General features: G+C 49.2%; 1 protein-coding gene across 3 annotated transcripts in view; it reads right to left on the bottom strand.

The window, feature by feature from the left end:
- TSNARE1 (t-SNARE domain containing 1) overlaps window positions 1-23,420 on the bottom strand; it is a 372,223-nt gene that overhangs the window by 18,737 nt on the left and 330,066 nt on the right. For all 3 annotated transcript variants that reach the window (XM_044418957.1, XM_044418956.1, XM_044418958.1), the window contains one exon: window positions 23,274-23,388. In XM_044418957.1, coding sequence (XP_044274892.1) covers window positions 23,293-23,388 — 96 coding nt within the window. In that variant the 3' untranslated portion in view covers window positions 23,274-23,292. The remainder of the gene's footprint in view (window positions 1-23,273; window positions 23,389-23,420) is intronic.

Here is a 23,420-nt window from a genome sequence, read left to right on the forward strand (position 1 = left end):
ATTTTAACAAGCTTGGTGAAAAACACCCATTTATGAACAATACAAGACATTCTGTGTGCACTGGGAGGTGTCAAACTTGTAGGCTCCACAGGGTCCATGGGCCAAAGCTCTCCCCTATGAAATCACCCAGCCCCTCAGTTACACTAGTCTCTTGTCCAGAACCCTTGTCAGGAACATGGGAGATTGGATGAATTTGCAAATGTGCTATCAGCTCAGCAGCAAATTCCATTTCATAGAATCGTAGAGCTAGAAGGGGTCATGAAGGCCATCAAGTCCAAACCCTGCTGTTGCCAGACACCACACAGTTCATGCCACCCTTGGAGAAATTTCATTCCACGCATTTCATGCCACCCTTGGGCCAGAATTCTGTTCCCAAAGTAGCTAAGCAGACACAAATACACCCTTACGGTCATATTCCACATCCACTGGTATTCACAATTGCACTGCCTTTGCTAATGGATGGAATACATACTTGTTTTAACCATAACTTTACCCTCCATGAATGTGGTTAACCCCCTTCAGAAACCATCCAGATTGGTAGCCTTCACTTCTGCTTGTAGTAAACAACGTATAGTTACTTTAGGGTTGTGATGATCCCCTGGAATTCAACCCTCTTCCATTTTTCAGACTCCTTTTTACTATCAGCCATGGTTTAGGAAGTACCCTAAGCCAAGAGGAAGCTGCCAACATTGGTGAATGCCAGTAGGACTCCTCTTGTGCAACCTGGCAAGCAACCTTTGCAGCACATGCAGCACAAATAAAGCCGGCACAACTGGTGGGTGGAAGAGGTTTCATGGCAGGTGATTCCAGACTGATTTCTGGCAAACGCCAGTGCAAACGCTTGGTACATTTGGCTCCAAGATGGGGTCTGGGGTCTGGGTAGTGAAGCTGAGGAGATCCAGCGGATTCCCACTCCCAAAATGGATTCCTCACACACCCCTACATTCAGATTGATCCTCCCCCAGATGTGCATTGCTTTAGTTCAGCGGTGGAAGAGACTTCTGAGAAAGCTGGCTTTGGGGAGGGAGTTGACTAACAAGTGTTCTGGATGAGAGGGGAGACTTTTTCAAAATTAAGTGTAAATATATATATATCCCCCCAAACCCTTCCACTAAAGTGCAGGTACCCCTAACCTTCAAATTCCTCAGAAATGTTTCTCATGATAATTCAGTAACACCCCCAGCCCCGTGTCTTAGAAAAGGGTTTGATGAATGGCTGTTACAACAGCTCCCCTTGAGTTGCTATCTAATTAGAGGCCCATTTCAAAGTGTCCATTATGACTAGAACTGTGTCCAAATAGCCTCTTAAAATTTCCACCCTATTTGTGGCCAGAGGCATTGGTGGGGAAATGACAGTGCTACGGAACTTCTCCGGGGAGAGAGGAAATTCTCGGTACGTTCCCACAGATAGTGCTCACTGCTGGCAGAATGGTCGCTTTTCCTTTTTCAGTGCTGTAGCAACATCCACTAGGTTGCCAGGCTGCCCTTCGTACAGCTTCCACCCACCACAACACAGGTGTGTGTGTGTGTGTGCACACGCACGTGTGCGTGCATGGGAGGGGACAGGTTGTGCCCAGTTCCAGCAAAAAGGCAGAGTTAGGACTGACTCGGATCTGTGCTTCAACTTCCCAGAAGTTTTCTTCCTCCTTGAGAAGGGAGTCCATTGCTCTGCCTCATTCTTAAGGTGCGTCCAATGCATTCCTGTGGTCTTTTTGAGCTTACCTAATCCTGTGAGGCAGCCAAAGACGCTGAGGGTGTTTTCTTGCTATGACACATCCCTCTCTTGCTCTGCATACTCCCAGTTTCCCCGCGCTTCCTGACCGGCAAAAGCCTGACACCCTTTGGAAACCATGTGAGGGCCACCTCATGGTGTCTCCTCCTGGACCTTAATGAAGTGTGATCATAGAATGGTAGAGCTGGAAGGGGCCATGAAGGCCATCAGATCTAACCCCTGCTGTTGCAGGACACCACGTTCCATCCCACTTGGAGGGCTGCCCCATTTCTTTAATGTCTCCAGTGTGGGAGAGCCCCCACCTCTCCAGGCAGCTGGTTCCACTGTTGTATTGCTCAGACAGTGAGGAAGCTTTTCCAGATGTCCAGACCAAATCTGGGTTGCCGCAACTTGAGCTGATTATTCTGTGTCCTACACTCTGGTATCAGCAAGAAGAGATCTTGACCTTCCTCTCTCTGACAACCTTTGAAGTACTTCTAGAAGGATACCATGTCCCCCCTCAGTCTTCTCTTCTCAAGGCTGAACATGCCCATTTCTCTCAGTCTCTCCTCACAGGGCAGTGTCTCCAAACCCTGGATCATTTATGTTGCCCTCCTCTGGACCCTTTCTAATTTACTTGCATCTTTCTTCAATCTTGGTGCCCAGAACTGGACACAGTATTCCAGGTGAGGTCTGACTAGTGAGGAGTATAGAGCAACTACTACTTCTCATGGTTTTGATTTTCATACAATGAACATCTGTCACCTCCTAAGTAATGTACATACAAGAAACCAAATTCAACCTGAACCAGTGTGAACTAATCTCCCAGAAAACTGGGCAACACAAGGGGTTCCCACCAGGTTCTGGGGCTCTCTCACCCTCTCCATCCATCATAACAGACCTTTTGGCAAGCCATTCTTTTCTGAAGTGGGAGCACAAGGCAGCTCAGGGCTACATGCAAATTCTGGAGTGATATTTGACATCCATCATCTCTAGTTTTCTGCCACACCGTTTAATTGATCCCTCTAATTGTGTGGCCCATATGTGGCCCATCAAAGCTTTTGAACCATAATGTGGTGATAGATCTTTGCCAACCTTGCTCCATCAATGCTAACTAAGCAAAGCTTTGAAATTATCATGCACTTTTAAAGAGAGGGAGAATGCTTGCTCAAGACATTTGTCCTTATGTCTATAATCCTTAAGACGAAGAAAAATCACAGGGTGTTAAACCTGAGTCAGGAAGAAATGAAAAATAATTTCTGCTGCAAATGATTCCCTGAAGGGACACTTTTCTAGCATGTGTGTCAGAGAGTTAAGGTCACGGTCCTTTAGCAAAATGGGAAGTGCAATAAAGAAGAATTGAATGGGATTTTCCAGTCATGGGTACTCTGCTCCATGCAAATGCAACCATGCTGGATGGCTGGAGCTCAGGGTGACCAGGTGTCCTAAAGAACAGCCCTTTCGAAGGGCTGTGCCATTGGAAGGGCAGCCCAGTCCAAACCCAGTTTAAATTGTGAGAAGTGTATGAATGGAGAGGAGAAGAAAGCACAGACCCCCGAGTTGTCCATCCACCACATTTGGCATGTCCAGGCCAAATGTTCACAGAACTATGGCTACATGTATTTTGATGGTTCCTTACCGTGGATATTCAGGTCTTATTCAAGCATGTCTTGGCATGAAGCTGATCTGTTGGGCTGGGATCCATTTTTGTTCTTTTTTTATTGTGTTTCAAAGTTTTTGTCCTATTATTGTTTTAATCCGCATTTATTTATCTATGGTTGTGAGCCATATTGAGTAGCGTTTTCCTGGTAGAGTGGTGGGGTGTCAATCCCATCCAACCCAATCATTCAGTCAGTGAAACATCTAGTTCTACTTTAGCAATTATTTCTAAATTTGTCACAAAGTGTATGAATAGGTATATGCAGATTCAATGCGGATGTGTGCTTTCTTTTCTCCTCTTTTTTGGCAATGCATTTCTTTGTTTTGGTGATGAATAAGAAGTCAGCCTAACAGAGTTGCACAATGCGAATCAATATGGACCATCTCCTCTCCCAAAGGCAGGACAGAATTCCCATACCAGAAACATACATGCTTTCTGCTCCTGTCCTTAGGATGCCCCTGCCCAAGCCTCTGAAAAGTGTTGGTTTAGGGGTTAGAGTTAGGTTTGAGCAGAGGAAAGAGACCCCTTTGCATGATCCAGGGTTTGGAAGAACTGAGACTGGGAGAACTGGGCATGTTCAGCCTTGGGAAGAGAAGACCGAGGGGAGAAATGAGATCCCTCTATAAGTCCCTCAAAGGCTGTCACAGAGAGGAAGGACATGATCTCTCCTTGCAGATGCCAGAATATAGGACACGGAGTAATCCATTCAAGTTGCGGCAACCCAGATTCAGGCTGGACATTAGGAAAAGCTTCCTCACTGTCAGGCAATATGACAGTGGAACCAGCTGCCTAGAGAGGTGGTGGTCTCTCCCACGCTAGAGGCATCCAAAAAGAAACTGGACGGTCATCCAAGTGGGATGGTGTAACTTGGTGTCCTGCAACCGCAGGGGGTTGTACTCGATGGACTCCATGGCCCCTTCCAATTCTACTATTCTATGATTCTATCCTGGGAGAACCCCCAAGCAGAAAGCCTTCAACGGGTGGTCCTTATCAAGGCACCCCCCCACCCCATGAGGAACCCTTGGAAGCAAGAATAAGGTTGACAGCCCTGCTATGAGTAAGAGCATTGGAAATGGAGCCTTAACCAGGGGTATGCCAAGGAAGGAATGGAAAGCCATGGGAAGTGTGTGGCTCCCATACAGTTCTATGGAATAGATGGTGGTTGGTTGGTCTGTGAGGTGAGGAGGGCACCATGCTTAGCCCAAACATGCTGGAAGTACCACAGAACTGAGTCAGAGGAAGCCTGCTCTGATGTGTGCCTCCCCTCCGCACTCATTTCACAGATGAAAGGTGAAATACAGGAGATGTGGCAGCTCTGGAGAAGAAGATGGTCTGGTTCCTCACCAGTGGCCTTGGGTGGTAGGAGCTCCATGGAGAAGTATCCCACATGAAATTGCTACAAATTGACAGAACTTTTTTCCATGCATGGAAGAAAAATGAGCAGAAGCACCTATCCAGGCTGTATTTTGCTCACCCTTCCCTGCTATTCCAGGGGGAAATAACCCCCCACCCCACCAAAAAATAAAAAATCAGGGTGGCCCTTCACAGGAAGGACTGCCTGTCAGTGCTCCGAATGTATGAAGATGCACCAGTGGCAAAGGAAACAGTCTCAGAAAAGCGTCGGTTCTCCGGGCTTGCAGGCAAAACACTGACTGGTTCTCCCAGATCACTTCCCAACCCTACATGGAGATGTCAGAGATGGAACTTGGGAAGGGGGGCTGGTTGCATGCAACGCAGATGCCCTCCAATTGACTTCTTCGTCCACATGTCCTGCCCATCTTCCATGCCCCAGTTCTCCAGGATATGGAGATCATTGGTCCTTCCATGACCAGTGTGCTTATCAGAATGGGAGGCATCACTCCGAACAGCTGCTGCGAGCCCTAGAAAAACCCACGAGTCCAGATGCTATTCATAACTGGCCCTCTCAACTGGCCAGCTCCATCCTGCCACACTGAGCCCCCGAACAGAGCACTCAGGGTCAAACTAAGACATCAACGTCCAAACAGATTTTGACACGGTGCCTCCCACCAGAAAAGTTTCACCAGGCGTGTGCCTCTTCCTTGCAGAGGTGGGGACCAGGCAGAGGAGATCTGCAAGCCCACGATTTTGCATTCAGGCCAATATTCCCCAGTTAGAGTGGTTCTGGATGAGTGAAGTTGAACAAATGAGCTCCAGAGAGATAGGCCGCTTCACTTATCTCCCAGCCACAGTCTCCACTCAGCTCAATAGTTGCTTTTCTAATCTCTGTTTCGCCGGCGTTAGTGTCACAGAATGACGCGGTGGCCGAAGAAAAAGATAACATGCCTAGATTCACTGTGCCAGCTTGGAGATACGATCCCAGATGCCTTCACTGCCCAGGGGTGCCCAGGCTGAGATGCCAGCGCTGCGGAGCTTGCTGACAGCAGTCCAGGGGCTGCGTTGCACCCCCGGTCTCCTCCCCCAAAGCCCCAATTCTATTTATGAAGGGGTGCTTTGGGCCAGCTGAACATGGAAGGAACATGTTCTGGCACGGCCATCTCACTGGTGTTCCAGAAAGGGAACGAACCATTGCCAGCCGTGGACTGGCCACTGCTTCCTCGCCCTAACAGACGGGTGACCAGATGCAATTTTCATAGAGGAGACTGTCCCACCTTTGAAGGCAGCCTAGAAATAACCTAACTTGGAAGACAGCCCTCTATTGAGGGGAACCATCATTTCAGAAGCCCCCTAGATTTGGAAGCCCCCTAGATTTTATCTTCTGGCTTACACCTCCCATCGACCCTAGCCAACATGGGCAAACAGAAGAGCCATAGCCCAGTGGGACAAGTGTAGCGTTTGCATGCAGGAGGTGCTGGTTCCGATCACCATTATCTCCCAGTACAGCTGGGAAAGAGCCTGGAGAACAACTGGCAATTTGTGGCAATGATACTGGGCTAACGGACACATGGACTGGGCATCACAGCCTCGGAGCCACTGTGGATTGGCGAGCCACCTGGAGCTGGTCCATGGCCACCCATCCCCGATCACGGCTGTGGATGGGGGCCACAGACGAGCCGCCTCTGAGTGGGCTTTCCTAGGAAGAGAGCTTGCCAAATCCACCATTCTTGCTTGGTGTCCTTGGGACTGAATTGCAGGCACAGTGGCGGATCGAATCCATGCCAACCATGGGAGGACTGAGCAGGGATGATGGAAACCATGATGACATAGAAACCACTGTATTGCTGGCTAGGTCATGGCAAGAAAATGCCAACTGTGGTAACCACATAGGATTACTTGGCACGTTGTATGAACCCAGCCACATACACACGCCATGGCTTGGACATCCCACCAAGAGCTCTGAGGTCCTGTAGCGCTTGGCCTCCTCTAGTTATCGCAACCCAAGGTCTGCATAACCCAACATCTATTGCTTACTACCTTCAAGGGTTAGGGTGATGGGGCCATGTTCAGCCCTACACTTCAGGGAATCAAAACAGCAGGCACACTGGAACAGGTTTTGCCAAGAATAGCCCTCTGGATGCTCCCAGGGGCATCCTTGATTGGGTAGTCCCACTTACACATTCAAGCACCCCCTTCCAGCAGATGCAGCTGCTTCCCCGGATTCTTCCATTTCCCTGAGCTTCTGCTGGGAGCAAATGCCACTGCAGTATTGCTGAGATATGTCACTGGAGAATTTTCCATTCCCCTCAAATCTTTTATTATCCGTTGCATTTCTAATGCAAATGCCTTTGCCCTCCTCCTTTCCTTGGTTCCTTTGAAGTATACCCAAACCTCACACGGGGCCATCCTTTCCCAATCCTCTTTAATTGGGTGGTTTGAGGAAATGGTTGTCACAGTCTAGTTGGAGTGACCTCTGCCTTACTGAAAGGTGCAAGATTAAAATTTGCAAAACCTACTGCAGTAAAACATTTTGGAGCAGTTTGATTCGGACTTCAGAAATTCTTGCTACGCTTCCTTAAACAAAGGGACAAGCAAATAAAATGAAACAACCAGCAGTTTGGTCCACTGAGGAGAGTAGAGATCAGAGGAACACAGAAGAACCCAATCACAATCACAATCTAGACTTTTGAGTTCCACAGAAAACTTTTTCCGGCTAGACATTAGATGCCAGATGCTGGGAAGTTTGGGTGAGAAGGTGTTCATGAACTCCTACCCTGCTTCAGGGTTCCTGCAGGCAGCTGGATGAGCACTATGTGACCCAAGTACAAGATGGGTCACATAGTGCTCCAGTGGGGCAAGATGGACCCTGGGGCTGCTCCAGTGTTACTCATACTAGATTCTTATGAGTATCAAGGCCTTCTAACCTTCCTTACTATCAATGGCTGATGTTCCAGATGTCTTGACGCCAACTCCAGGATAAGAGGTATTATGCCTGTGCCCACCAGTGTCTGGGGGACCTGGGAAGAGGGAGCTGTTGCGTTCCCCTCCTGCTTGAGTGATCTGGTGGGGTGTTAGTAGGCCACTGTGCGAACAGAACGATGGAGTAGATGGACCCCTGGTTGGATCCAGCAGGGGCTGGAAACATATACCTGTTTCTGGGCCCAATTCAAGGAGCTGCTTCTAGCTTATAAAGCCCCACACAGTTTGGGACCACAGTACCTGATGCAACACTTCTCCTAATCACAATCTACCCAGACACTATGATGACCATCTGGAGCATGCATCCAACACCACCCCTGAAGGTGGCTTGGTTGGTGGCAACCAGGAGAAGGGCCTTCATAGTGGTGGTCCCTCAATCTTGCAAGAAGCCCCCTACCAAGGCCCACCTTGTGCCAAACCCACTATTCTTTTGATGACAATTCCAGACTTCATCAGCCTTAAATAGTATATTGGGACATGAGGTCAGCTGTCTATCCAGCCTTGCGATCTCATTTGTGTTAACTATTGTAATTTTTTAAGCGTCGGTTTACTTTAGGCTTTTCTATGTGTGATGCATTTAATATTATTGGTATTTTTAAATAGTTTTCCTATTACATTTTATGTGCTTCTGTAAACTGTCAAGGAAGTTTCGGCTATTGGAGAGTATAGAAATAAAATGAATACATATCTAATGTTCTTACCTTCTTCGGCAAAACAAATAAGAAAGGATTTCAATATGCCAAGCATGTCAGTGCTGGATAGAAGTGGGGGGGGGGGAGGGGAGGGGGCCAGGCCAAGCCAAGCCAAGCCAAGGGAACCTGTAGAGTCCTGGTACAAGACTGCATGCCCACCCTTTTATCTTGTGTGGTTCAACATGAGCTTTAAGCAAACAGCAGCTCAGCCCTGCTCCTTGGCTGGAGGGGCAATTCAGCCTCCCCCGCTTTCTTCTAGACTGGGGAAAAGACCTTGGGAGGGGTCCCCTCCTGACCGAATGGTGGGTGCCAAACCAGTTCTGGATGGGGCTGCAGACCCCTTGACGAAGCAGGCTTGTGGCTTGGGGGTGCTCCTTCAGCTGTCATTATCCCCCAGTGTCCAGGTGGCTTCGCTCATACCAGCCTGGGCTGCCTACCAGGAAGGGACATCCTGGCCTCAGCAAACTACACCTGCTAATCGCCAAGCTAGAGTCCTCCATGTGGGGCTGCCATGGGAGACAGCGCAGAAGCTGCAGCTGGTGTAAACGACCTCCATCACCAGCTCTGCCCCCCTTGCCTTGGCTGAGCCCAATTCAAGGCACTGCTTTTAATGTACAAAGCCCTACCTGGTGCAGGGCCACAAGGACGGGTGGAATGCCCCTCCTACCCACAGTGCAGCCAGGCAAAAGCTTCACATCTGGGGCCTTCCTCCAGATGTCACCTCAACGAGAAGCTTGATAGGTGGCCACAGGGAAGAGGGCCGACTCTAGTAGCCCCACATTAGGGAATGATCTCCCCATCAAGGCCTTCCTGGCAGCAACATCACTATCTTGTGGGTACAACAAAGACCACCCTCTTTGCGAGTTATCCCAGCTCCATATGGCACATGATAGTGGTGTGGAGAGATTATTCCCAGCTCTTTTTCACCAGGCCTACCAGTATGGGCGGGTTTTAGCTCTTTAGTTGCAAAAATGTGGTTTTAAAAATATGGCTTTTAATTTTTAATGGAATTCCATAAAGTTTTATTGCTGTTGTCTTGCTTTGGGAATCCCACTTCTTTAATATAAAGATCACTACACTGAGAAAGTTAAAATCTAAATTCCAAGAGTGGACGAAATAGAAAAGGAGAGGCAGGAAACAAATGGATATGAGGAGACAGAGAAAACAGAAACAGAGTGAGTCAGAAGGGTCCTCCCAGGCCATCTAGTCTGACCCCTGGGCTCCAGCCAGCTCCACTCCCAACATGCCTACCATGTGCGAAGGACAGGAAACGCCAGACTCAAGCGATCCTGGACATGTTTGCTAGAAGCAGACTTACTTTTGAGTGATACAGATATTGCTGGCATTCACTGAATTCAATGGAGCAATTTTTGGTTTGCTGATCAGAACAAGAAGCTAAGCTAAGTACTTTATTTTTTTAAAGTGGGCTTTGAGAAAGGATATGAAAGCGAAAACAAAAGCTGCAAAATATGATTATTACAGAAAAGAGAAATAACACTTGCTCATTTCTTTTAAATTTCTGAGCACCTTTTACTTTTAAATAGAAGGGACAAAAAGGTGACTACTGGATTCATCTTAGAAGAGAATAAAACAAATAGGATTCTAGGTGTAATTGCAGCAAAACATCACTTACCAAAATGGAAACTATACAGCAGAAAGAGGGGGAAAAGAGCTTTTGATGATTTTTTTTTAAACCAATTGTCAAAACATACAATAGTCAGCTCCCATCAGTGGAAAATGGGTCTCAGTTGGCACAATTCAAAATGCTTTCACAAATGTATCTTCAGGCCAGAGTTAAACGTGGGATGATACACTATAAAAATAGCAGTGTTTCCATCCACGTCTTGTGGGGTATTGCTCTGTTTTGCTCTTTGCAAAAGAACTGCTCCACTGGACTGGGTGGTGGGGGCACTTCCTGATGACTGAACGGATGGAAACTTTGTGCAAAAGAAAATGGTGCCGTGTGCCAAGCTGAAGTTCGCACATCTGCCGATTGAGCTCGTTTGCTCTCCTGACTATTGCTACCTTCGCCCCATTTCTCCCATTGGTTTGGGAAACTGGAAAAAGTGGAAAGAGCTTATTTTGGCCACGTGGATTGACAATGGCTGCACGCCCCATGCCAAGCATTATCCACACTTGCTGAGTGTATGTCGCAGTCAAAACAGGAACAGTGACACAGATCTGAATGTTGCAGGTCATAAGATGCACCGTTGACTTAGGGGGTGATCTTACGGCGCCTAGAAATGGTCTCTAGGGCTGCAGGATAGTCCAGGCATCCAGCTCCGCAGGGGCAGGCATGCCCCAACTTTGGAGCTGGAAGCTCCACTCTCTCACCCCCTTGGAGCCAGCATGGGTGGAGCCAAGCCAAGTGCTCTCTGGAGTTGGGAAAACGACCCAGGAGTGGCTTTCTAGTAAACATGTTGAGTAGGAGAAGTGGAGAGGTAACATCGTGTTTGCCATTCCTACTTTTCTGTAGGCCTGGAAGCCTCCAAATTTGGGGACTGTTGGGCACCCCCATAGGCATGGACCCTTAGTTGTTCACCTCTTCTTCCCTTCTTGGAAAGCACAGACATTGGTACTGGAATGTGCAAAACCCATTCTGATATTTGCTTGACCGAGTCGACCTCAAGAAAGAATCGTTAACCTATATGGAATGAGAAATGGCTGATGCTCAAGTTGCTCTCTGAAAAGGAAGAGGCCCTTGAAATTCTGTGGCAAATTATATGTTGGCGACCGGTGCACACCAAAGAATTTCGAAAGATCACTCTATGCTTTATAGACCACAGCAAAGCCTTTGTGTGGATTATGAGAAGTTACGGATGGTCCTGAAAGCACTAGGTATGCCTCAGTGCTTGGCCACCCACCTGTATCGAGGACACAAAGTTACTGCTAGGACAGAATATGGAGAAGCGGAATCTTTCCCTGTAGGCAGAGGCATCAAACAAAGCTGTATTATAGCACCCCATCTGTTTGATCTGTACACAGAATGTACCATAAGTAAGTGGGATTAGGATCAGAGGAAGGGGTGAAAATTACCAGCAGACAGATCAATAATTTCAGATATGCAGATGATACCATCTTCCTGGCAGAAATCAGCAATGAATTAAAACAATTCCTAATGAAGGTGTAAGAAGAAAGTGCAAAAGCAGGGCTGCGGCTGAACATAAAGAAAGCAAAAAAGTTCCCAAGAATTACACAGCTTTACTGTCAACAATGAATAAATTGCCATTGTGGAACATTTTGCATACCTTGGCTCAATCAATCACTTAGAATAGGGACTACAGTCCAGAGAGTAGAAGTAGACCAAGACTTGGAAGGAGATGGTGTTAGAAGAGAGCTTTGCAGAGCCCTGGACCAACAGGAAGATGATGAAGGGGGTTCTGCATCAAATCAAGCCAGAACTTTCCCTGGAAGCAAAAATGAAAGGCTGTGGTCCTTTACATACATCCTGAGAAGGTAAAACTCCCTAGGGAAGGCAGCAATGCCCCCCACCACTACCTGGTGAGAGCAGATGGGGCCAGGGTAGCACCCTTTTTAGGGTGAGCTCCATGTCTGAGCAAGGACTACAACTGAGATCTCTAGAGTTCTAGTCCTGGATCTTTACTCTGAACCACTACACAACACTGCTGTATCTTCCAGCAGAGATACAGATAATCCCAAATCACCTCTAACCAGCCGTCCATATTTTCTCATCCTGTTACTTTATTCCTGTTGAGGTTCACAAGGCAATGGATGTGCACAGGGACTCCACCAATGCGCCTGAGCATCAGCTTTCAGCAGGGTGATGAAGCCGTTCGGTATCCAATGTTCTTCTGCCAATGTCAATCACAGCTCCACAAGCCAGGAGGCAGGAAAGCGCATGCTTCCCTCAGTAACAGCCACATTAACATGGCCCCAACTGAGTGGCATGGAGTCATCTTCTTTTATCAAAGGAGCGCGAGGCATAAAACAACATTTTGCACCAAATAGCAAGATGACATTTAATTCCAAAAAAGGAGAAGATGAAACACAGAACGTGTACATGGAACCCTGGCAGACCGCAATGGATTGGGCACGCCTTGTTTAATAACTCTCTAATAATTGCCCACTCTGCAATCATGTTTCATGTGTATTTTGTTCCTCCCATTAGCCGGCTGCATTGTTTGCTGTAACTGGGAAGAAGGAAAGCACAGTGATGCTCCAGAAAATATGAGAGGGCATTTCTCGCTTTTGTTTATGTCTACTGTAATTTGGTTTATCCTCATTCAACTGCAACGCTTCCAAGATGCTTTTTCAGATAGTTACCTTTGATTAACTGGTGGCATTCCTGTATTTTATTTGCTTCCACCCACACTCCAATTAAAGCTCCATTCAGATGTGCAAAGGTCACTGATGCTACGCATTCTTTTAGGTCTGGAGTGCACAGCCATGCCCCACAGGTCCCAGGCAAGCTGTTCCTGACTTTCCACGAACCCCCGCATTTACCACATATTTTGCTACTCCGGACCAGGACCAGGAACCGTCTGCAGAGTGAGAATCCATCAGATTCTCCAGCCTCGGCTTCCCGGACTTCAGTCTACTTTGCGGTGGCCCTGAAGCCAAGTTCATAGAATCATCGAGTGAGTGCCACTCACCAGGAATCGGGGCCCATGCGCTGCCCAAGCAGCCTCTCTCTTCTGTGCTGCTGCACCTGATGTGGAAGAAGGGAGCTGGCTGCCTGACCTTCCTTCTGCAAGCATTTGTGGGTTTCTCCTCAGCTCGGCTTGCTGTGCAAGACTGGGCAGAGCCAGAGAAGTCTGGAGGGATGGATTCCACTCAGGTGCGCCCAGCCCTTCTGTGGAGAGCCTGCTGCACATCGAGTGAGCAGGTGTGTCCATTAGTAGGATGTGTGCATGTGGAACATACGGTTGTGTGGGTGTAGAGAGAAGCTGTGCTTTCTGGCATGCAGGGATGCATGTGTGGGAAGAACGTGTGTGTGGAGAAGCAGGTGGACCTTCGAGCACGCATCAGATGAACCACTAGACAGTGACCAACGGTGCATGTGGCTTCTGGGGACAAACTACCATGCACTCCTGGAGTAGGGACTTCCTTGGGCAGAGGTGTCTTCCTCCCGCCATGTTCCAACAAGGTCCTGTGCCAGAATGTGGCACCCTTGGGCAGAAGCTGGGACGCCGGTGCTTCCGCAGAACTCAGCCCTGGAGCTCGAGGAGGAAGGTCAAGCTCTCTTCTCGCTGTAGGACACAGAATCATCAAGACAAGCTGCAACAACCCAGGTTCAGGCTGGGCATCAGGAGAAGCTTCCTCACTGTCAGAGCAACACGACAGTGGGACCAGCTGCCTGGAGAGGCGGTGGGCTCTCCCACACTGGAGACATTCAAGGTGAAACTGGGCAGCCCTCTGAGTGGGATGGTGTGACTTGGTGTCCTGCAACAGCAGTTGGTGGACTCGATGGCCTTCATGGCCCCTTCCAACTCTACTGTTCAATGATTCTATCATTCTACCATTCCTTTAAAAATGCCTACGTATCTGGGATTTTCCATTCCAATTTTTCCAGCTCCCGATGTAGCTTCTCCTTGAACTTGGTCAGGCTCCTGCTCCTGATCTGAGCAATGCTGCAGCCCATGGCAAGCCCCCCAGCATAGCTGTCTTCAACCAGCAAGATGAGCCATGGCTCAGTAGCAGCCCATGCTCAACCCTTGCTTGCCTGGACCCAGATGCTGTCAGTCTTGCAACAATTCTCTTCAGGGGTTCTCTAGCCCAGGGCACTCACTGAACCCCATCGGGCAAGTTTATGCAAAATTTGCCTGGCACTTTCATCTTTTTGGCTCCAAGAGGGTCTTGCCTGCAGCTAAGGCAAGGTGGCTCACTTGTAGTTTCCAAAGTAATTGACCAGAAATAAGACTTGGCAGGATCCAGAGACTGGCACTCAACACTCATGAAGGACTCCATTAATCTTTTTAAAACTGAGATACGCAACTGAACTGGGAGCTTTGGTATAAAAGGCATCCTGTACATTAGTACTTACTCAGTGGCTGTGTTCCTGCAGGAGGACAAGCGACCCTTGATGGCTATCACGGGGCCATGGTTCTTGACCATGGTCTGCCAGGCAGACGATCTGGCGGTTTCTAGTTCATCATTTCCATCTTCCCTGCTCTGCCCTCCCACTGCTGGTACAGATCCATCAGTCCCTGTGACTCAGATACAATCCCAGGTGCAGCACTCCCACCCTCTGGCGCCGGCCTCTTCTGCCTTGCTCCACACACAGAGACTGGATGGATGGAGCACCTTCTGAGGCTGCCTGCTTAAAATGGCACAGTCGCAACGGGACACAGGACAGAACGGAGTAGCTAGGGGTTTGTGGGTGCAGCCTCCGTCTGCATTAGCCTTTCTGCAGCTGCCCCACAAGGAGAGCTCCGGGCATGGATGCTTCAGTTCCTGATCTGGAAAGCGGGTTTTCACAGACCTTTCCCGTCCTCAACCTGTGTGCCATTACCATATTCCACTTAATTTCGCAGTCATAAACATTGCTGGGCTATCTTGTTCTCACCCAAGCTCAAGCCCCCGGACGATGCCAGTGCCTGTGGATCCAGGAAGGGCAGTTTTGCACTTCTGAAGCTGAAGAGTTTGAGGGCTTACAGAGCAAAATGTAATATAGTGACGCTTAAGTAGAAACGCTGGCACAAATACCAGCTAACTACATATCAATGCAGCCTTAATGCTGACTTCATTAACTCTGTGCCCTTCTCCTGTGCCCGGAGCTGGAGGGCTGTTCACTGATAAGAAAGCCCCCACCAGTTTAGAGACGGAGCTGATGGGCACATGCTAATTCCTAAAGTGGCGGGTGGCCTTCGCAGCAAGACTCTGACAGGATCGAGGCTTTGCAGAGTGTCAGCTCAGGATCCACCAACTGGGCTGGTTGGCTGCATGTCAAGCGATGCTGAAAGAAGTAAAAAGCGGGGAGTAGGCAGCCCGCGAGTGGGGGATATCGCCAGCCGAAGCACGGCAATTAAGGACGAAGCGTTAAGGTTCTTGCGCGAGAACTTGGGAAAGACGAGAAGTTTGCAGGATATCAAATCCTGGGGAGGAAGGAAACAGGAAATCCAGCCGGGGTCTTGGGCCATGTCCTCCCCAGCGGCAGATGGGCTGGCGAGCTTGGGGTTGGGCTGTCCCACTCCAGAGAACAGGTGGGGTCCTGGGATGGAACAGACCTCCAGGCACCCACATTCCGAGCTCTTGGCTAACTGGGTTGTGCATTCCCACCTCCGGTTGCCAAGGGTGTTGTTTCCTTGGGGGAAAGTCAATTAGACATTTGTAGGCAGGGGGGCTGCTGTGGACCAGCAACACCTGCTCTGCCAGGAGTGTGACTGGCCAAAAGAGTTGAACCCGAGTCCACTCGCCCTTCCCTTTTCAGCAGGCACCAGGTGCAGTGCGTGTCTGGCCAGAGAGCAAGGTGCTAACGGGTGGCTTATAAACAGATCTAAGAATAAACAAATCTGAGAATTATACATTTCCTCTTGGGTTGCCTGCTCCAAGGGAGCTGTGTAGCAGCATTGCCTTTGGCCTCCGGCTCTTAGGTGTGAAGTGGGCATGAAAGGAAAGAGGCCATGGAAAAGAGGCATCAGGCAAAAACCTTTTTATTTCCCCATCATTTTAGTGCTCAGGTACTAAAGCTGGAGCTCAGATCCCTGGGCCACCAAATGAGAAGGAAGGACTCCCTGGAGAAGAGCCAAATGCTGAGAACCATTGAGGCAAAAGAAGAAGGGGATGGCAGAGAATGAGGTGGCTGGATGGAGTTGCTGGGGCAGTGGGCGTGAGCTTAGGGGGCTCTGGGGGATGGTGGAGGACAGGAGGGCCTGGGGGAATGTTGTCCATGGGGTCGCAATGGGTCGGACATGACTTTGGAACTAACAACAACAACAAAGAAGGATTGGATTTCAGCTCCCAGAATTACTGAGCATTGACCACGGCGGCTTCCACACGCGTGACTTCTGGACTCGGTGTACTTCATGCAAAGAAGGCTGTACTGGCATTCCTGAGCATCCGTGGCCTTGACCTGGGCTCAGCTTTTGTGCTGGTCAGTTTAAGATAAGGGAAGAAGTCCAGGGAGGGCAGGAGTGCCAGATTCGGGCGAGATCTTTGTATCTACACTCAAAACAGATAAAACATTTTGGTAACTCAAATACTTTGGCCACCTAACGAGAAGGAAGGACTCCCTGGAGAAGAGCCTGATGCTGGGAACAATGGGTGGCAAAAGAAGAAGGGGACGGCAGAGGATGAGGTGGCTGGATGGAGTCACTGAAGCAGTCGGTGTGAGCTTAGAGGGCTCTGGGGGATGGTGGAGGACAGGAGGGCCTGGGGGAATGTTGTCCATGGGGTCGCAGAGAGTTGGGCATGACTTTGCGACTGAACAACAACAAATTCTGGGTATTATTATTGAGGTTGGATGCAGTGCCTCGATTTTTAAAAAATATTTTTGGGTTTTTTATTTTTCAAATACCCATTTTCTGGGTATTATTTTTATTTTTCATGTATTGGCCATCCACTACAAGACGCTTGTAGTGGATGGCCAATAAAAGCTATAAATAAGTAAATTCATACATACAATCTCAAACAGCAACGTTTAACTTTAAACTGAAGAAAAATGTTACTAAGGACTCACGAACCTACATGCAGATCCACAACCTGCAAAGGGAAATGGAATGCGAACGCGGAAGGTGGTTCTGCACCTTCGCAAGGTCAGCACAGGACCACGGCCCATGCCAGTGCAGCCACCGTCTGTCCAAAAGCAAACCTGTCAAACCCCCGTTCATTCGGATCTCAGTCTGAAAGGGGCAGGGACCGCGGGGGGAGCGTCGTGCTGTCTTGCCCAGCGGCAGCCAGCACAGCAAGAGGAAGAGTCTCGTCGGGCTCTGAAGCGGGCAGTGCACATTCTCCCCAGAAGTGCTAACCTGCTTGTCGTGTGCTGTTAATGTTCATGCAGGGCGTGAAGCTAAAAGGCACCGGCGCACGATAGATAAGAAGTGCGCAGAGGCAGGCGGCAGGTTCAGGGTGCTCTGTGACGGCAGTGGCGCATTAGCCCGGCGGATCCCGCAGTGGGACAACCCCCTGGAAATGGCGCCTTTTGCCCAGCGTGGTGCATCTGTTTATCTGCAGAGGCTTTGTCCAGCTGGCCGGCCTGCTCCGAGCAAGGCCCGCAGGCTCAACGAGGACCAAGCCCTGGTGCCGCCGGCCACCTCACAGTCTCATGGAACCCCTCGTGGATGGGGGGCAGGCCTTTCTGTGCCCTCTGTCGCTGTTCTCCTTCCTCTCTGAAGCAGCGGGGGGCAGCTTCATCCTGCAAAGCTTGTAAGGAGGTCCACAGCTCAGTGATCAGGCCCTGAAATGTGGGGACCGTGTGCCGGGAAAAAGACTCGCCCTGGTCTTGGACTTAAATTCCGCCATGTCCCCGGGGATTAAGTCCATTCTTCGTTGTCGGGGCTGATCTTTCCATCTGGGAGACTGAGGCAGCAGATTTTAGCCGCGTTAAAAAGGCAGCAATTATACAGCTATCGTTATCGCTGCATTCTTCTCCCAGGAAAGTTGATCCGAGCGTTTTGTTTCTCGTGCAACAGAATCACCTGGGTTGCAGGACGGAAAGAGCGCTCAGACCGAAAGCATCCTGGCTCAGCCCTGTTTATTATTTGGTTTGCTTGCTTGTTTTTATCATCCTTCCCTCCACTGTTCCCATGCTAATCTATACATAGATTTTAGTACAATGGGTAGAAAGAAAAATACTCCGGACCGATTGCATAAAAGGAGGGAAGGAAGGAAGGAAGGAAAACTTTATGCATCGCATGGTTGACCAATCATTTCAGTTTTTAAAAATACATACCGTGTGTTTTTTGGGAAACTGGAGGTGGGTTACGGATGGAATGGATCTAAAATAAGCCCACTTAAATGCATTGAAATGCCATCTAAATGCTAAAGCACCAGAGATATGGGGGGACACTTTTTGCTGTTTTATCTATTGGGGAATGAGACAGCCAAAAGCATCAGGAATCGAGTAGTGAATGTGAATGGAGCGATTTGCTAGCTCTTGCAGATGGAAATAAATCTGAAGTCAAGGGGCTGGTTGTGTGTATTCTGCGTATCTGTCATTTGGAGAAATATCTTTAATTTTGGAACAAGGCAGTGGGGCGGGGAGAGAGAAAGCAACCGCAACCCAGACTGCTCTGGCTGCTGGACTCCTGACTGGTGGTTGGAGGGTTGGGTTGGGGCTCTGAAGAGCCGGTTCTGGCTGTGAAGTTCCCTGGACCAGGCACCGATTCTCCTATTTCACAGGGCTGTAGTTGGGAAGATAAAATGGAGAGGTGAGGACCCTTGCAAGCTGGGTCATAAAGAAGTTTCCCCACTGGAGGAACAAGAAAGGGGATGAAAAATATCATAAGAAATAACGGCCAGGTCCAATTCACCTGAGTTCGTTCTTACAAGTAAACAAACGACATTGGATCGCTCTGTTCAGAAAGAGCAACTTTTTGTCAGCTTGTGACTTAAAATTTTATGAACTGCCCAGAGAGCTTCAGCTACAGGTGGTAAAGGAACGTAATGTCGTGGTTGTCGTCATCATCTGCCCAGAAGTGGAATAAATAAATAATATGCTCTTAGTGACTGGGTTTAGCATGCCGCTGTCGTACTGATAAAGTCAGAAGCATTTTTCAATGGCTGGGCACTTGGAAGGAGACAAATGTTCGCTCTGCTTCACTGGATTTTTAAAAATGATGCTGTGCTGTGATTGCTGTGGCTGTTTCTTTTTAAACACTCACACGCTTGAGCATAGGGACTAGAAGATTGCAAAAGGATATAAGGACAGCCCCGCTGCTGCCGCTACCCAAGTCTTCCTTATCTGGCGTCCCGTACACACAGTGTCCAGCAGACTGCCCACGGGGAAGCCACAAGCAGGATGCGAGCACAACAGTACTCTCCCACCCATGTTCCCCAGCCACTGGGGCGCATAAGGATGCTGTCTCTGATTCTGTGGCTTGCTTATAGCCAGTGGGACAGGAACCCTCCAAGCCCCACAAGTTGGTGGTCATGGCAGCATCTCGTAGCACTGACTTCCATCGTCTGGCGACTCCCCCTGTGCAGGAGCGCTTCTTTTCGGCTTCCCAAATCTCCTGCCATCGCCCATCCGACCCACTCCTTTCGCTCGTCCGGAAAAGACAGGAAAGCAACTTACGCCGAGTCAGACGGCTGCTCCACGTGGCTCAGCACTGCCTAGGCTTACCAGCAGCAGCATTTCCGAGGGCAAACTATCCCGACCCAGTTTGGAGATGGTCAGGATGGAACCGGCAAAATGGTCAGCATGCAAAGCATGTGAACACTGAGCTATGGCGCTCCTTTTAAAAATAAAGTAAGATTCTGCTCCTCTTGGTTTGGGATCGTGGTGCACTTGACACAGGAAACAGCTTAACGCCAAGCCAGTCCCCTGGGGCATCGAGCTGAGCACCACGGCCTCGGCGTGGCCTCTGTCGACACTGACTGGATCGGCACCCGGAATTCCAGGCAGTCATTCCTCCAGCCTCGCTCGGAGGTGCTGCGACGGCACTGAGGAATTCTTCCTGCAAAGCCCTCCCCACAAGCCCCCTGCCCTGCCCCAAACCGCTCGAGAACTTTGTGAATGTGGATCCGTGACCAGAGCCGACCTGACCTGAAGCGCTCACCCACCCCACAGCACCTGTGGCGAGCCACAGGGGCTCCTGACCACCCGCAGGGCTCAAAATGCCCCACTGGGGGCCCGGGAGACCAGAGGCGCCTGGCCACGAAGCTCATTTTCGGCCCGATCTGCCTCACAGGGGCATTGCGGTGAGGCTGCACCGGCACAGAGGACGACTGTTGAAGGCACCTTGGGCTGCTCACAAGAGAACGGAAATTCTGGGTAACAACAGCAACAGAAATACACTGCGGCTTGGGTCCTACATAGTGCAAGGAGGTATATTGTATTGCAAGTACACACCTACACACCTTTGGAGCCTGTATACCTTTTGAGCTGCGTAATTGTTGCGAAATGCCCAGGTATAGAAATATATCTATATCTATATAGATATATAGTAGATAGATAGATGAAGATATAATATATCTTCATCTATCTGCAGGAATAGAAATATAATACATCAGTAGATTAAGTCACTATAGAATGGCTGGTTCTGAGTTCTCCCCTTTACCCAGGTACGGAGGGCAAAGATGGCAGGCAAGCTTTTCTCATTACTTTGGGCTTTCCCAAGGAGAACTCCTTAACCCATCATCGCTTGCTGTTTGCGTAGGAAACAAAGCCCTAGTTGTGCAGGACATAATTTCCCAGTTAAAGTTTTATGTTTACGGTTGCTGATTTAGGTTTTTCCCTTGCCTTTTATTTGTTCTGCTTTTATAAGTCATCTGACCTGTTTTTCACTTGTGCATAAATTCAGATTCCTATGTGCTTTCATTGTTATGCCTTGTGCCTCACTTTAGGCACTTTCTGTAATAAATGCTCGAAGAAGTTTAATATTCGTACTATTAATGCAGGTAATACCACGAATATTAATACAGCGACCATCCTTGTGACTGGGGGACATAATGTGCAATTGGACGTGGTGGCCCATGTCCAGGTACGGGTGATTCAGAAGAGCACTGTGACAAACTGTGCATGCAGGATGCTGGGGAAGGTCCCTCCAGAAAAAACTGGGACTGCTGCTGAAGACCTCGGCCAGGAAACGCTCCTGGAGCTTCGCATTCCAAAAGGCTCACAGAGAAAGTGCAGCCGAACTCAGACTTCTTAATGCAAACTTTAGAGGATCCCAGAGGCCACTTGTGCAAGGGGTAAAAAGCAATTGGTGGTGACAGAGAGTTTGAAGGGGGGAAAGAATTCTGGAAAGATTATGAGATTTGGGGAAAGAGTAATTGCAAAGCTGGATCGAGGGCTGCTTTTCAAAGAGGCCTAGACGGCACCGGAGTTCACCCAGTGGCCAAGCCAGAGGGTTGCTCTTGTCCAGTGACTGGCAGCTGGTAAATACAATGATGTCTCTGGAGATCTGGGGGTGAATGGCGCCCTGCAATCTGGCCTGCTCTCTCAACCACAAAGCGACGGACGCCACGGTGGCAAAAACAGAGAGCCAATCAGTCAAGCTGGCCCCATGGCATCAATTTGGAAAGCAGGAGTGATTCCGCGGAACGGCACTGGCTGTGCTCTGCCCTTATTTACAACATTCGTTAGGCTGAGTTATTGCTTCATTCAACATTTCCTCATAGAAGGGAATCGCTGCGGCTGCAACAACGTATTAACATTGGTGCTCGAGAAAGATGGATAGGGGCGGCCGGGAGAGAAAGGTGCCACACAAATGCAGAATGAATGGCCACGTTGGAAGCACGGTTCTCCATCTTTCAGCACGAGGCATCCCTCAAGAGGCTATGCAAGTGCCGCTGAAGAGCAGAAATTTGGCCAACAGGCCCGGTGTGTTCTCGGAGAGAATACAATCTGAACATGTGGAAGGGATGAGAAATCTCTTCCAGTCACCGGAGGTGCTTATTCATGGCCTGGTAGATCATCTCATCACATGGTCCATGACTGATTCCTCCAGCTAGAAAGGAAGAAGGCCTTTCTCAGTCCTGCCCTCTGGGACTGTCCCAATGGGATACTGAACTTGGGCTCTTCCGTGTGCAGGCACAGCATCTGCAGCCCTGTCCTTAACCAGGAGGCAGGGGTCTTTCTCAGAGTCTGGACACGCAGTGTCTTTACTGCGATCCCAAAGAGCACACCCATGACCCCATGGGCATGCCTTTCAGAGGCCAAGAACATTAGAAATGCAGATCGCATGAATCTTAGTGGTGACAGATGGAATTTTGCAAAGGTGAAACAACAGGAAGGCACATAAAGCCAAAATAATAGCACAATTGCTTTGCCCTAGAGAGTTAGGGATGGTAAGGACGGGTGGGGGGGACTTTGCCAATCCACAGGTTCTGATGCATGCCTGAAAAATGTCCATCTCATGGAAGGCTTGATTCTGTGACACCTTGTGCAAATTTCCTGAGCTTTTTTTTTTAAAGAATAAATGTTTTAAAAGCAGAAATCCATGTGCTCACTCAATTTGTGCCGTATGAAGATGATGCCAGCATGGAAGTAAAGGAAGAGAGGGCCACGTCAGGAAAATCCGGTATGTCCTCACTGCCTGGACAGGTTCCTTGCACATCCCTCAACCTGGGATCCAAGAACGCTGTCCCAGCAAGAATCTGATCTCGGCTGAATGGCCCTCTCTGCCTCCCCTCCAACACTGTCCTGCACCTGAAACAAAGCCAGTGATGCTTATGTTGGCATGGAGGGTCTTCCTCCACAGCAGGCAGGGTCTAATTGAGAACGCCCTCTGCAAGGGATCGGTTCAGACGTCTGACAAAAGCGATCCAGCCTTTCACCAGCTGCTCACTTCCTGGGGAGGAAGATGATGGAGCCCCACCCCCCACTTCTGGCCCTGGCACACCCCTGGCATGTCCTGATGGCCATCATGGTGTCCCTTGACAAAAAGAAAGGGTTGCCCCCACTGCAGTCAGATGGAAAAGGGGCACAAGAGATACTGTGATAAAGTGCAGAAGCTGAGGGACAGTCTTGCAACCTGGAGTATATTTCAATTTGCTTCTTTCTATATACATCGACAGGCACCCGTATTATGGAAAGGGATTAGATACTCCCAGGGTTGCCTAGTCTCCTATCCGCTTTGTTAAATGACGACCGACTTTACAGCTGCAACCCACTTTATCCCACCTTCTAGGAGTCCTCATGACCTGCTCCTGCTTCTTCTTCCCCATCAGTCAAGGGAAGTTCTGATCTCCGTCCGAAGACGGTTTCCTGCAGCCATCTCTGTTACGGTAAAGACGCCGTGAGAAGAGCTTACCCATGGAGACCTGGCAGGCTTAATTCTTGACCGAAATGGCGATGATTATGATGAAGCCCAGAAGAACCACCAGCCCTGCAGAGATCACGCAGCACTTCACCCTCCGAGCTTGCCGCTGGAATGGAGAAAGAAGAGACTAGGATGAAG

The sequence above is a fragment of the Varanus komodoensis genome, unplaced genomic scaffold (genome assembly GCF_004798865.1).
Source record: "Varanus komodoensis strain SLA01 unplaced genomic scaffold, ASM479886v1 scaffold95, whole genome shotgun sequence".
Lineage (NCBI taxonomy): Eukaryota > Metazoa > Chordata > Lepidosauria > Squamata > Varanidae > Varanus > Varanus komodoensis.